Source organism: Oryx dammah, unplaced genomic scaffold, assembly GCF_014754425.2.
Source record: "Oryx dammah isolate SB20612 unplaced genomic scaffold, SCBI_Odam_1.1 HiC_scaffold_18, whole genome shotgun sequence".
In the NCBI taxonomy this organism is placed as follows: Eukaryota; Metazoa; Chordata; class Mammalia; order Artiodactyla; family Bovidae; genus Oryx; species Oryx dammah.
This window is the reverse complement of record NW_024070202.1, coordinates 51,204,923-51,221,268: the sequence shown is the minus strand read 5'-3', so window position 1 is coordinate 51,221,268 and position 16,346 is coordinate 51,204,923. Positions and strand designations below refer to the sequence as shown.

Here is a 16,346-nt window from a genome sequence, read left to right as displayed (position 1 = left end):
TATAAACCCTCCACTTGAAAAATTGAAAGCCGGCACCTGAAGTAGAATCAGTACTTGGCACCCGTCTTGATCTCTGGTCTTGTTTTGCCTCAGATAACCTTTCTTTCACTGGTTAGTAAAGATTATAGCCAGCAAAAAATACAGCACAGACTGGGATACTGTTGCTGAGAGAATTTTGGATGTGATATAAACCAAGGTATTTCTGTAGCTCTAAGACCATTTTTCTTTAGTCAAGTTCCATGTTCTACAAATTGCAATTTAAAAAAGGGTCTAGGAGGCTCAGTGGGCATAGATCTTCTGTTAAAGGGCAAATAATTTCAGAATGAATTAGCTCATGAGAGTTTCATAGGAAGAAAAGATACTAAAAAGAAGAGTTCCATTTTAGATGATATGAGTATGATTATCAGGGATTCAGGCTGCTGAGTCCAGTAGACAGTGGTAACTGAGCTGCAGGTGTGTGATTGGAACAACAAAAGAGATGCTGAAATGGTAAGTCCTTTGCCATGTAAATAGAAACAGTAAAAGACTATTTATTGCCCAAACATGATTGGTCACCTGTTTTTATTATGCCTTTCAAGACGAATCCAGGAAAGGAATTATATTTTCTTTCCGGAAACATCCATAAAGATCCTGCTTAGTTGGTTGAAATTTTTCGCTTTAACAACTGAGTTAGCTCTCAAGGGTCACTGATGAACTGGGTAAAAGGCTATGCAATGCTCCCTGAAAATCTACTTTACTGCTCTCTGGTAATAAAGCCACTTTCAGTTTTTTTTTTAATCATAATAAGATAAAATGTTTTTATGACTCAAAGTGTTAGTGTTGTTATTATGGGGAGTAAGGCAATGGCAACCCACTCCAGTACTCTTGCTTGGAAAATCCCATGGGCGGAGGAGCCTGGTAGGCTGCAGTCCATGGGGTTGCGAAGAGTTGGACATGACTGAAGCGACTTAGCAGCAGCTTTCTGGGTGATTCTTCTATCAATACATGTTCTTGAGCCTGTTATTCTTTTCTTGTAGTATCATTCCTTCATTTTCCTTAACTGTTTATAATATACAATGACAGTTTTGACAAATTTATTAACATTTTAGTAATCAGTGTTTTCTAGCATTAAAAAAATATAAGCCTAGCCAACAGTATTCTTCTTTCAGTTGAAGATTAGAGAGAGACGTAAGTTCTAAGTGCAAGTTCCTGTGTTGTCATTTATTGTGGCGACAACTCCACAAGGGAGATGTTACATTTCTCTTCTGTAGATGTGGATTCTGTAGGAACAGAGGGAAGAGCAACTTGCTTAAGATGGCATAGCTATAACCAGCAGAGCTGAGTCACACCCCAGTTAGATTCCAAAATCATAATCTGCCTTTAATGCCAAATAATTAAAATAGGTAAGCTAAACCACATTAGACTGGGAATCACAATGTAGGTTGGGAGCACTGAACTTCATTTTCTTCATCAGAGTGCTGAGGATTACATTTTTTTTCAGACTTGAAAAAAAGATTTCATCTGCATTCTACCACTTGAGAATGAGAACTTTTCTGAGTTGTACAAGCATGTGGAACTAGCACCCAAATGCCAGGCACAGCTATCGCTCCCTCCCACCAGCATGCTCTACTTGTCTGTCTCATCTCTGCTCTTTCCCTCACAAGAGCTGAACGGAAGGATCACAAGTGATTCCAGTTTTGATGATCCTGTGAGAGTGGGATGAAGGTTGAAGGAAGCATTGTCCTCTGTTCTTGCCAGCTCTGCACTCCCTTGCTTTCTGCCTGTTGGTGCATTTAAATCTCTTCTGTTTGTGTTGAAAAAATAGTTCACATTTTCAGTTCAGACTAAAAAAAAGTAAGATTGCAAATAATTATTCTGAAAGGAGAGAGGGTGGCTGCAATATCTATTCTCTTGTAATTTTCCAAGATTTACTGGCAGCAATCTTTTTTAAAAAGCAGATTCTGGAGGACTACTGCAGACTCAGTATCTCTGAATGGTGATCTTGATACACTGCATTTTAAAAAGTTTCTCAGGTGATTTTTACTTGTGCTAAGCCTTGAGAACCACTCCTCTTTGGCTCATATGTTATTTTCAAGGTTCTCCAAAGCCAATCCAGAACTTCTGAAATGTTGACAATCCATTAGGGAATCCCAGAATTGTCTTTTCCTTCTATAAATCTTTCAATATTATTCTCATATCTGTACTTAAATACTTAAAACACCAATCAATAAAAAAATTACTAGTTTCATTAATCTATAAATTAATAATGATGTGAATGAAGATATAAAAATAATATAATTATTGAGATTATTTAAAATAATATTTATAGGTATTATATGCCGGTATATTCATTGTCATCCACCCCTCTTTTAGAAAAGATAACTGAGGCCCAGAGAGGTTAAATAACTTGCTCAAGATCACACAGCTCATCTAGGGTAGACCCAGATTCAGAAAGCAGAGAGAAAGCTTTTGAGAGTCTTTGTGCAGATTTTTTATTCCAAGATGCCTGATATTTTGGAAAGTATATAAGCACCCCAAATCTTACTATTTGTTTTTTTTGGTTTTGTTTTTGTTTTAGAACAGAACTGAAACTTACCCGGAAGGCAGCCTATGTGAGATACCTCAATAGCTCAGCCTTCTTCTTCTCAGGGTTCTTTGTGGTATTTTTATCTGTGCTTCCTTATGCACTGCTCAAAGGAATCATCCTTCGAAAAATATTCACAACCATCTCATTCTGCATCGTTTTGCGCATGGCAGTTACTCGGCAGTTCCCCTGGGCGGTACAGACGTGGTATGATTCTCTTGGAGCAATAAGCAAAATACAGGTAGTGTACCAAAACGGGTCTTCGGACGCAATGGATTTAGAACAGTTTAGAGCTTGGGTCATGAGCAGACTCTCTAGAGATGAATTCTTGGCCTTGGACCTGTTTGATGCACAGAATTTCCTCTCTTGATGTCTATATGTGGTCCAGCGAGCCTTGTAAATCCTAGTGAAATAAAATGAAAGCCCATGAGATTTTAGTCAGAGAAATTAAAGAAAATATTGTTACTGTTTTCTGGAGATTATTATTCAAGTCATCAATCAATAGTTCTAATGAACTTGGCAAATGTGCAAAATCATGGTGGCAGGTTCATCAGGAAGTTATAAAATTTTCTAGCTAATGCTAGGAATGTTTACCTTAAACTTTCCCAAGTATTTTTCTGAACAGTATGATGGATGAGAATGACATTGTATGCCACATTAATTACCTTAAAATCTCAGCATGCTGACGTAGCTGTTAATTTTGAAGAGAAGTTCTAAAGTCCTTAAGGGAATTAGACTCAATTTATGCCAAGCTAACAGAATCACCACCAGGAACTTGGATGTGGTTATAATTTTTAGAATTAATATACAATTTAAAATGTTTTATTATGCTGTTTTGATATATATTTAAATATTTAATCCAGAAAATAAATCACTGTGTCATAAGTTTAAAACAATGAGGGTGAAGGGTGAGCCACTTTAAGGTAGTCCTCCATTATTTAACATAGGCCAGAGTTTGACTTCCCTGGTATCTCAGTTGGTAAAGAATTTGCCTGCAGTGCAGGAGACCCGGGCTTGATCGCAGGGTCAGGAAGATTCCCCTGGTGAAGGAAATGGCCAACCATTCCAGAATTCTTGCCTGGAAAATCCCATGGACAGAGGAGCCTGGCAGGCTACAGTCCATGGGGTCGCAAGAGTGAGACAAGACCTAGCAACTAAACCACTATCAGAGTCTGTCAGTGGTGGACCGTGGACCTAATAAAAGGAGGATGCTATAGAGATGAAAATACTAGTTTTCTCTCTCTCAATGTGAATTGAGGCAGCTGGTAGTTCAGGTGTGCTTTATAAATTCATTACTAAGGTTAACATGTCATCTAGTACAAGGATGAGTCAGTGGTATGTTAACATTTAATGTATAAATAAGTTCTATAAAATGTCACATATTTGAAGAATGCATTTATACTAAATCCTAGTACTTGACAATTAACTTTAGAACACATATAAAATTATTTTTTAGGAAAAATTTCTAATATAATTCATAAAATATAAAATGTAGCACTTATTAGAGTTTAAATAGATGTAATAATGTATTAACACTATCCTAGTTCTATAATATGTTTTTGCTTTCTTTTATAAACAGGATTTCTTACAAAAGCAAGAATATAAGACATTGGAATATAACTTAACAACTACAGATGTAGTGATGGAGAATGTAACAGCCTTCTGGGAGGAGGTCAGAATTTTTTGTTTGTTCTAAATATTAAGCTTTTCTTATTTGTGATTCTGGTTTTCATCTTAATGGGCAATAAAGTTAGAATGATGATAGAATTGTTAGAACTGAAAGAGGAATCACTCCACTTATTTTGTAGTTTAAGAGGTAGAGGTCCAGGAATATTAAATACGACAGACAGGCCTCTTCATGTTTTTCTAAGTCATGTAATTTGTTTCATATAATAAATTAGGAAGTAATGCAGTGCTCATAGGTTTTGGAGCCAAACTGAGCTGGAATTGAGTACTGGTTCTACCATTTACTTCTAGTGCAAGTTACTGAATTTTGTGGAACCTCTGGTTCTCCATCTGTAAAGTGGGAATATTAATATATACCTTGCAAGGTTGTTGTGAAGATTGACTGAGATAACTTATGGGAAGTATTCAGCATAGTACCATACACATAATAGTTCCTCAGTAAATGCTGCCCTCTGTGATCTCAAGTTCTAGTCCGGCGTGCTTTGCAGATACCAATAAACATAAAGATGTATATGGGATAGACCTATGGATTGTTTTCTACTATTTTCACTTATTTTAATTCACTATTAAAAATTCTCATTTCTCATGGTCAGAAAAAATGTTATTAGTGATTTTTCGGCTTCTAAAGGACTAATATTTGATTATAGAGAACGCCAGTGGAGTTCCTCTTTCCTTATCACTTTTTTTCTGTTGAGTAAACATAGGCATTATGAAAGCAATGTCCTATTTCCACATATTTCATAATACCTTAAACTGGTTTTATTTATATAAGTAAGTTGACCCTAAGGGCGTCACTGTAATTCTTTTTTTAAGATAGAGGTAAGAGAATAATTCTTTATCTGCCTAGAAAAATTATGGAGAAGTGTGTGGATTAGATTGATTTTACTTCTTTGATTTTAGGAATTTCAAATGCCCTTCTAGACATAAAGAAAAGCAAGGATTTTGGTGATACAGACAATTGTTTTTCTAATCTCCATCTCATTCTCCTTTCATCTAATAAAATAGATAGCATGCTTGAGCCCTTACTATGTGCCAGGTACTAGATAAGCACTTTACATGTTTGGTCTTATTTCTTACAACATTCCTATGATGTAATCTTAATATTTCCATTTTGCTGATTAAGGGAATGGAGGCTTAGGAAGGTTTTAGGACCTGACTTAGCTCATGTACCAGGCAAGGGATAAAGCTAGGTTTTGGACCAAATGTCATGGTCTACAACCCTTTCACTGAACCATTGCCTTTCATCTGGCTGTATCCTCATCCTCCAGACTCTCAGCGTCACCTAGCAAATTCTGGACACTCCTTGATGATATTTACCCAGGACAGTGGTGCTGGTTAAACCTCTCTCATCGTGTCTAAGACTTCAGCACTCACATGAGAAATCCTTCCAATATTGTCCTCAGAACTTCTATTTACAGTTACTTCTTCAGAAGCTTCCTCTCATGCTCATATGCTGAGCTTGGTGAGTGCCGAGACTTACTCCACTTTGGAAATGTCCTGCTCTGGAATCTCTTTCTCAGTTTAGAATTTCCTAATCCTAGCTCTCTCAGTCTCTCAATCCCACCTTTACTGCCTTCCAATTTCATGAAGATTTCTAGTCTCCTTAGTTCTCCCTTTGGGACTCCTCCTGGTTTAACCTCCATCAGTCACTTCAGTTGTTCCTACAGCAGCACCCTCAATCCCCTTTTCTTTTTTTTTTTTTTAGATTTTATTATATTATTATTATTACTATTATTTTTTTTTACTTTACAATATTGTATTGGTTTTGCCATACATCAACATGAATCCGCCATAGGTGTACATGTGTTCCCAATCCTGAACCCCTCTCCCACCTCCATACCATCCCCATCCCCATACCATCCGTCTGGGTCATCCCAGCGCACCAGCCCCGAGCATCCTGTATCCTGCTTCGAACCTGGACTGGCAATTTGTTTCTTATATGATGTTATATATGTTTCAGTGCCATTCTCCCAAACCATCCCACCCACTCCCTCTCCCACAGAGTCCAAAAGACTGTTCTGTACATCTGTGTCTCTTTTGCTGTCTCGCATACAGGGTTATTGTTACCATCTTTCTAAATTCCATATATATGCATTACTATACTGCATTGGTGTTTTTCTTTCTGGCTTACTTCACTCTGTATAATCAGTTCCAGTCTCCTCCACCTCATTAGAACTGATTCAAATGTATTCTTTTTTAATGGCTGAGCAATACTCCATTGTGTATATGTACCACAGCTTTCTTATCCATTCGTCTGCTGATGGACATCTAGGTTGCTTCCATGTCCTGGCTATTATAAACAGTGCTGCAATGAACATTGGGGTACACGTGTCTCTTTCAATTCTGGTTTCCTCAGTGTGTATGCCCAGCAGTGGGATTGCTGGGTCATAAGGCAGTTCTATTTTCAGTTTTTTAAGGAATCTCCACACTGTTCTCCATAGTGGCTGTAGCAGAAAAAGAAATAAAAGGAATCCAAATTGGAAAAGAAGACGTAAAACTCTCACTGTTTGCAGATGACATGATCCTCTACATAGAAAACCCTACAGAATCCCCTTTTCTTTTCACCGAATCGTTTGCTGTAAGACATCCACTTGACAGCTTCGATGAAGGGAATGCTATCTGGGAAAATCAAATACTCTAGTCAGTCATAAGGTTTTACAGTTACTGTTTCAACTTCAGATGGGCCTGTAAACTTTCTTGGGAAATGTTTTCATTTGTCTTGACTTAACTTTATTTACTATTTCCCTAAAAGCTATTCCAGATTTTTACCAGTTTCCTGAAACTCCCAATCTCTCCCAGGATCTGCTCACCCCCAGCAGATGGCCTTGACTTCTGTAATATACAGAGAAAATACATAGATGCTATAAAATATAGAGCATCATGTATGAGTGCTTACAGCTTCTTTCTTCACCCTTGAGATTATTATTTTCTCCCATCGTGTCTAAGAGAAGGATGTATGCTTCCCCCTGCCCTTAACTGAACTGTTATCTTGCTTCATCTTCTCAGGACATGGGGCTGGCAATTATTCTCTCTCTAGAAGCTCAATTCCTTTTTTTTCAACTGACTTCTTTTAATATCTAAATATTTTCAAGTTAAATTTCTTCTCTGACTTTTGCCCCCCCCCGAACCCCATCATCCAAGCCTTATCATTCTCCTTCCCTTTGCTATTAAAACTGTTCTTACTTCCTCATCTTTTGACTTTTGCCTTCTGCAATCTGGATTCTGTCTTTACCAATGCATTAAAAACTGTTCTTTTGAAATATTTATTTAACTTAGCTTTAGTGAGCCACTCTTTCCATGTAATCTTATATTTCAGCCATGACTTCTCAGTCTTGGCTACCTGCCTCTTAAAAGGCGGTCAGCCACAGGGTCCCCACCGCCTCCTGGTATTTCATGCTCTCTGTGGATGACTCAGCCCAGGCTCGACTGACGTCTATGTGCTGATGACTCTCAAGGGCAAGTCTTCAGCCCCAGTTCCTTTCCTGAACTTCATACATTATTTCCAAATTCCCTGCAAGGTCCTCAAACACTTCACATTCATCACTTCCCAAGCTTCATAAACCCGCTTCCAGTGTCTTCTCTGCCTCATGTGATGATTTCACAATTCACCCAGTGACTCAAGAGGCATGTCCCTGATGAATTATATATGACTCCTCCCTCACTTCGCACCTGTGAGTAGGAACAATTTCTATTTATATATTAGGAAGCTGAGCTTTAGGGAATTTAAGTAACTAGAACAAGATTATAGGACATAAAGGTCAGCCTAGGCGTCTCTGACTCTAAATGTCTTTTCTACTCACCCTCCTGTGTCTAATGAAAAGAAAAAGGACCACTGTTTTACTGTATACAAAATACTTTCATCTGTATTATTTCACTTAAGATCCTCAACAGTCCAGGAGCCGAAAGCTCAGAGTGACATAATTTATGTGGCTCAGATGGTAAAGCGTCTGCCTACAATGCGGGAGACCCAGGTTCAATCCCTGGGTTGGGAAGCTCTCCTGGAGAAGGAAATGGCAACCCACTCCAGTACTCTTGCCTGGAAAATCCCATGGACGGAGGAGCCTGGTAGGCTACAGTCCATGGGGTCGCAAAAAGTCGGACACGACTGAGCGACTTCACTTCACATGCAGCTGGTTGAGAAGATGAGACAGATACTGAAATAAAGACAAAGGATACCATAATCATTTCTCTCACAACTACAGGGAGCTTGTAAATACAGAAAGTGTTCAGCCATAGTAGGGATCAAATAAATAAGAATAAGATCAATACTGAGATTCCATTTTCACTTACAAAACATGAAAAAATAGAACAAAACAAAATAAATCCCAAATCAGAAATCAACATTGTTGATGATGGTTCCTGGAATCTAGCACTCTCATACCTTGATGGAAGAGAATTTGAAACTACTGTTCCAAAGACTTGGAATGTTTGCTGTACCTTTGCTCTGGAAATTTCCCTTGTAGAAATTTATACTAAAAAAGCCAGAGATTTGTTCCAAGATTTATAGCAAAGTACATACATCACAGAATTATTAAGTTAAAAAGAAAGTCATATAACGTAAAAAATGAGAACTATTAATATTTATAGTTTATCCATACTCTTCAATACTATCCTGCAACTTCAAATTATATTAAAAAGAGTGTTTAATGGTATGTGAAAATATTTATGATTTATATTGTAAGTCAGAAAAAGAGGATCCCAAAGCTCATGTATAATTTTTCCTTAATGCTGTAAAATTATATATGATTTTACATATATGCGAAGGAGTGGAGGGATCTCACTGAAATGTTAAACATGATTTCTTCTCAGTGTTAAGACTACAGCTGATTTCTCTCTCCTTCTTGCTGCTTTTATCTGTTTTCCACATTTTCTGAAGTAAGTTTTGACTTCTGTAATCAGGAGTTAAAATTAAGGTAAATTAAAGTAAAAGCAACCTTCCATTGGTCCAAGTGTTTATTGGATAAAAGTCCTATTTCTAAGCATGGAACGTGAGCCCCTTAACAGTCTGCACTGCCCAGTTTATCGAGGATATCCTTTGTCATCTTCCTATATACATTCACCTAGCCACTCACCACTCCTGAGGTGTATGTTGTCCTTTTAAGCCTAAATCATCATGCACGCAGGTCCTTCTTCCTGGAATGCCTATACTATTTCTTGGTCTTGTGAAATACCACCTATATCCTTCATAGCCTAATACTGGGTTAATTACTTGGACAAGCTCCAGACTGAGTAACTTGCTTTATGAAATGTGGTCCTATAGGACTTAGTGTGAGTTTTCAGTTGTAGCACTAAGCACGTTGCAATATTAATATCTGCCCATTTGTTATCCTCCTATGTAAGACTTTTGAAGTGGTCTTTAATATAGAGGTGATGCTCAATAAATATCTATTAGATAAATAAGTTAATAATAGAATAAAAAATGCCTTTGTCTCATTTGAAGAATTTTCATTGCCTACTTCTTAAAACTTTGCTTTTAGTTATTTGATGACTGAAAGAGATGTTAGCCATCCATCTCATAAGAATTCAAGCAGTAGTCTTACCTAAAGTTTTGATAGTACTGAAAATCTGTATACCTCTGATACATTTTAAGTTGACTTATGAATTTTCAACATAGGTTTAAGTGGTGGTAAAGAATGTCTATTGTATAGAGTCTTCATATGTTAAATGGATTTTTGACAAAACTTGGGAGCTGCCATTTTAGTACTTTCAATTTCATGGAAAATAAATGAATTTATAGAGTCAGGTCTCATTGCTAAGTCAATCAGATAAACATTACTTGCTTTATATCAGGGAAAAGTAACTTTAAAATGCAGATAATAATTTGTATTAGTTTATTAAATTACTAAAATAAGGTAAATAATAAGTTAATTAAAATAACTTGTTCTTCAATTCATCTCTTAAGTCTGATTCTGAGATGATAGGACACATAGATGCCATCACTTTGAAACCTGGTGAAACACGATGTTACCTCCTTCAATATTTCTGGCTTTGCTTTTATGGGATCCCCTCTCAGGAGAAAATCATTCTCTTATGGTCCCCATGTTCGTTTCATGGAGCTTTTTACACTCTGGAAAGGGCAGCCTAGCTAAGCTTAGGACTGGTGAGAAGGCTGCCTCTTCTCTGAGGGGAGAAGCAGAAAGTAGGAAAGAGAAGTGACAAAGAGCAAGCAAATTCTCAGACGATTAACTTTAGGAAGGAGTACTTCAGGATGTTGAGGTTGTGAAAATGCATTCTCTTAAAACTCTGTTAACTACTACCTTCCTCTTGATCACCTGCACTGCTATTAACTGTGATTTGAAGACTGCTCAGATGGTAAAGAATCTGCCTGCAATGCAGGAGACCTGGGTTTGATCCTTGGGTTGGGAAGATCCCCTGGAGAAGGGAATGACTACCCAATGCAGTATTCTTGCCTGGCGAATCCCATGGAGAGAGGAGCCTGATGGGCTGCAGTCCATGGTGTCACAAATGGGTTGAACATGGCTGAGCGACTAAGCACATGCACGCACTCTAATGCATCCCAGAGGGCAGTCAAGAAGCAGGGAGCTTTCAGAAAAGAACTTCTCCCAGCGCTTTTGCGAAAATGGAATTCATTCAAATCAAATGGTAGTATCATCACTTTTATGCTTAGTAATACCTACTAAAATACTTTGAGCTTCTCAGAGTAAGGTGCCAGTGTGATAGAGTTAGAAGATTTGGGTTGTAATTCTACTCAGGCCTACTACTTAAATGACTTCAGTTACTTAACCTCTCTGAGTCAAGTCTACAACTTTGAATGAAAGAGTTTGTAAAGTCTACCTCATATATTGTTACTCTGCTGAAGATTGAATGATTATGTGTATGTGTTCAGCCTATGGGAGAGGAGATAGATACCTTTGTATATATAGCTAGATATCTTTAATTAAATTTGATGGTGAGCAACAATCAGCAATTGAAATTATTATTATAATTTTGAAATATTTTGGATCATGTGCTCTAGAAATCATGTGCTATAACTTGTGTGCTATAAAGTATGGACCATGTGCCATGTACTCTTCAAACTAATAATACATAGTGTAAATAGCTATTGAAAATATTGGGCTTCCCCAGTGGCTCAGCTGGTAAAGAACCTGCCTGCCAATGCAGAAGACACAAGGGATGCAGGTTCGATCCCCGGGCAGGAAGATCTCCTGGAGAAGGACATGGCAGCCTGCTGCAGTATTCTTGCCTGGAAAAATTTTATGTACAGAGGAGCCTGACAGGCTACAGTCCACTGGGTTGTAAAGAATCGGACACAACTGCACCTGCACACACACCTTGAAAATATCTGAGAAACATACCTTCTTATTTACTGTGTTTTTTCTTGTTTACAGGGATTTAGTAAATTATTTGAGAAAGCAAAAGAAAATAATAACAATAGAAAAATTTCCATCGGTGATACCAGCCTCTTCTTCAGTAACTTACTTCTCGGTACTCCTGTCCTGAAAGATATCAGTTTCAAGATAGAAAGAGGACAGATGTTGGCAGTTGCTGGATCTACAGGAGCAGGCAAGGTAGTCTGTTTTATACCTCACCATGAAGATGTTAACCTGACATGCTTTTCTCCTTTCTTCTTCTAGTTTGTAAAAGGAGAATATTTGGATACTGTGTATAATTATTCCACTGATAGCGTCCTCTAGCCTTTCATTTCTTTCTGATATCTTCAGTAACTTTTTCTTTTATATATTTATATTTTGGGCACCACTCAGTACAGTGTTATGCACGTACATGGTGAGTGTTTAATAACTTTGTTGAACAAGTAAAGCATCCGTTTTTGCCAATCTGTGGCAATGACATTTTCTCAGAGCTGGTCCAGGAACGTCAGGGCTTACTTTTTACTTTAGTAACCACATGGGCAAAAGATCCCCATTTTGTTGACACAGAATTTTTTTGGAGAATGGACTCAGGCTTGCATATGATTTATTATGAGGGAAAATTATTAAGTGGGATAGTTTTTTGATGGCAATACATAGGAATGTTTATTCTGTGCTGATCAGCCTTCCACTCTACCTCATTTAATTATAAACCATGGATATTTGGAGTTACATCTGACAAAAATTAAGAGGTTAAAAAACTAAAGGGTCAAATTTCATTGTCAGGAGAAGACTATATGTTAGTCTTGAATGATCTGAGCTATTGTTCAGATAATGATAAACACTTGTTCTCTTTATTTGGGAAATACATTCAAAGGGCATGAAGGAATAGAATCAGATAAGCAAGGGTCTCTTGGCTTTGAAATGGACTACTTAAGGATAATAGATATTTGCTTTGGAAGTCTATTAAAAGGAGGTTCTTATTCCCACTTGACTATAATTTTAGCTACAGTACTTTCTAGAAAAATTAAAAAAGGTTCAGTTCAGTTCAGTCGCTCAGTTGTGTCTGACTCTTTGCGACCCCATAAACTGCAGCATGCTAGGCCTCCCTGTCCATCAAAAAAAAGTTTAGTGTCCTATTAAAACTCTTCAGAATACTTTGATGAAAGAAAAGGAAGAAGGAAGGAAGGAGCGGTGCCACTGTTAAGATAAAAGTGTAAATATAAACAGAAATTAAATACCCCTGAAAAATAGTTATTTATTAATGTCTAGTTAAGGAAGAATCACATTTTAAAGAATTTAGTCTGAGACTTGGGAAACAAAATACTATAGAAAATTTCTAGTCATTGAATTTGGTGTTCATAATTGTAGCAATATACAGTTTGCTTTTTTCTCTCTCTGTATGTGTTTTCCCACATGTGAAATAGGCCTTTCAATAAAGCAGCTATAGTGCGTTTTCTTCTTTGAAAAAATGTATTTCTTCTTAAAGTGCTACTTTTCCCTTCTATTTCTTATATAACTAGAAATTTTCACTATTAAAAGAAAATGATACCATAGGAGGATTTGCTAATAAATCACAGATGACTTGACTGAGAATGATTGCTTATGAGAAGATAGTAATTGTGTTTCACTGAATTTTTAAAAATTAATTTTATTTGTTTAAAATTACTTCTTTGAAAGGTGTAAACAAACAGCTTTGGAATTACAAATTATGGGACTTAACCAGCAATTAAATTTCAGGCAACTCTATTAAGAATTGATGAGCAGATCATTGCTGGCTGGAGTTACATCTTCTGAGAAGTAGATAGGAAGACAGAGTCAGATGGAGGCAATTGTTCCTTAGGAATAATTAAACCCCTCTGAGAAATAGAGTTTGGCAACTAAGTCTAGGAGGATGTCCTTTCATTGCAGTAGGAATGGAGCATTTTATACTCTTATTAGATAACAGATCTAGCTAAAATATAAGATAGAATAATTGAAAATACTCACATTTCAAGATAAATACTGAACCACTCAATTTGGTAATTTGTGTATTAAAAGCCTTAAAAATAACCAATTAACAATTCTATTTGTATGACTTACCCTAGTATGTTTGCAGAGATTTTTATATAAAGATATTCATCATGTTGTTTCAATAGCCGCAAATTGGGAGAACTCCTAAATATCTAATAATAGGGGATTGATTAGGTAAATTTTGGTGTAGTTATATAACGGCATGTTATTCAGTCAGTACACATATGTATGTGTCTGCATATTCAGTCATGTCCGACTCTTTTGTGACCCCCATGGACTGTAGCCCACCAGGCTCCTCTGTGCATGGAATTTTTCAGCAAGACAACTGGAACAGGTTGCCATTTCCTACTTCAGGGGATATTCCTGACCCAGGGAACAAACCAGGGTCTTATCAATATTTGGCATTTTATATATATTAATTCAGTTTAACTTTGTATCTCTCAAAATACCAAAATATTGATAAATATTATATATTTATATGTTTATATAGATAAATATTGTTAAATATATATTTAACCTTTGTATTTGATATAGATCCAAACTTATATAGATCCAAACCTGTATATTGTGTATACATATATATATATGTATGTTGTGTATACATATATGTATGTGTGTATATATATACATGTAATATGTGTGTATATATTTATATGTAATCCGATCCATTCCATTGTTGGGGTTTAAAAATCTGCTCTATATGAAAATAATACTTACAGTTTCAATTATACAGAAGAATTATATGTAGAAGTAAGGAATTTGACGATGGACAGGGAAGCCTGGTGTGCTGCAGTCCATGGGGTCTCAAAGAGTCAGGCACAACTGAGCACCTGAACTGAAGGAATTTTGGATATTTTCCATATACAATAAGAATTTTAACATTTACTGAAATAGGTATCACAAAAGTGCCTCTCTCTTCATCCTTCTTTCTTCCTAATATATTTTAGGTGGTATTACTATTTGTTAAAATTAAAATTTTAAATGCATAAAAATTTGAAAAATTTTCTCTCACTTCTCTTTCTCCTCTGCTTATTTTCCACTTTTCACCATCCTTTCTCCCAATTCAGGCAGATACTCTTGTTAGTTTTTTAAATGTATATACTTCTATATATAGTATTTCATTGTTTGGATGGATGTTTGTAATGTAATGAATCACCTATTGATTGACAGTTGGGTTATTGCCAGTATTTTGCTAATACGAAGAATGACACTGTGAATAATATTGCATATATGTCATTTAGCACGTCTACTAGTATTTCTGTATATCTGCCAAACTTTCTTTCCTGAAGGCTGCATCAATTTGTGCGTGTGTGTTACAGTCTGTGTAGATTGTAGGTTTATTTCCCCACAGCATCCCCAGCATATGTTATCTAACATTTGAATTTTTTCCAGTCTTGTTGGGTAAAGTCATATGTCAGTGTTTTTTCAATTTGCATTTCTCTTATTAGGAATAAAGTAAAAACTATCATATGTTTAAAGGTCACCTCTATTTTAATTTTTTGTGAAATATCTGTATACTTTGTACTATTTTCTAGTGAGTTATTGTTATTTTTCTTTTTTGACTTTAATATCACTCAAGAGGTAACCTGCAAACATTTACTTCAGTTTGACATTTTTTCCTTTTGTTTTCTGTGCCCAAGTCTTTTTTTTTCTTTATAATGTGATTTATTTTTTTATTTTATGACTTCTGGATTTTGATTCGTATAGAAAAGCTTTCTTACACAGTGGTAGTTGTTTTTCTTTTCTTTTGGACATCCTTCAGTGTTTTCTTTAAGAATTCTTACAGTCTTATTTTTGTACTTATTCTTGACCTGTTTGAAATTCATCACGTGTTGGGTGTGGCATACGGCTACAGTTTTTTGTCTGTCCTCCACATGGCTGTTCAACCACAACATATACTGAATAATCTATTTTCCCCCACTCATTTTAGATGCCATCTTTATCAGATACTAGTTCTTTTATGCATTTAGATCTACTTTTGTAGCTTTAATTCTAGTCCACTGATTTGTCTGTTTATGTACCAGTAATTTACTTTTTAAAGTTATTGAGCCCTTATTTAATAATGTATAATACAGTGCATCATGCTGCAAAGAGTCGGACAGGACTAATCAGCAAACAATAATGTCATTAGATTGTTGAGTAAAATGTTCATATATGTATGTATATATATGTAATGTCATCTGATGATAGAAGTTTTGAAGATAAAACAGAAAGAAAGATTGATGATAGGGGTGCAGTTTTAAGCAGTGGAGGCCTCATTGAAAGGTAACATTTGAGAAAAGATTTGAAGGAGGCGAGAGATTGGGTCATATGGTCATCTAGAGTCTTCCAGGTAGGGGGTGGAGCAAACCCTTGAAATGGGACCGTCTGTCTGGTTCACAGAGCAGCAGGGAGGTCAATGGGGTCGGCTCAGAGTGAGCTGTGGAGAGGAGAGCTGTGAGAGAAGTAATGGGGGCGAGACCATTACATAAGGGCCCTGCGAGTCTCTTAAAGGGCTTTGTAATGAGTTAGGCTTGTTTTCTGAGAACCTTAGAAGCCATTGGAGGGCTTTAAGCAGAAAAGTAACATGATCTGACTTACATTTTGACAGGGCCACTTTGAGAATAGACTGCAGGAAGACAAGGGTGGAGCAAGGAGTTAGAAAGCTATTCTATTTATTCTGGCAAGAGATGATGTTAGCTTAATCTGGATAGTAATGGAAGTAGCAGTCAGATTCTGCACGTGTTTCCAAGAAAGGTACAACAGAATTAGACTGA

General features: G+C 36.5%; 1 protein-coding gene across 1 annotated transcript in view; it reads left to right on the top strand.

Annotated features, from left to right (window-relative positions):
- Nucleotides 1–16,346, top strand: part of CFTR (CF transmembrane conductance regulator) — a 159,904-nt gene that overhangs the window by 28,510 nt on the left and 115,048 nt on the right. The window contains exons 8-10 of the mRNA XM_040259873.1: nt 2,558–2,804; nt 4,143–4,235; nt 11,599–11,778. Of these exons, the coding sequence (XP_040115807.1) occupies nt 2,558–2,804; nt 4,143–4,235; nt 11,599–11,778 (520 nt within the window). The remainder of the gene's footprint in view (nt 1–2,557; nt 2,805–4,142; nt 4,236–11,598; nt 11,779–16,346) is intronic.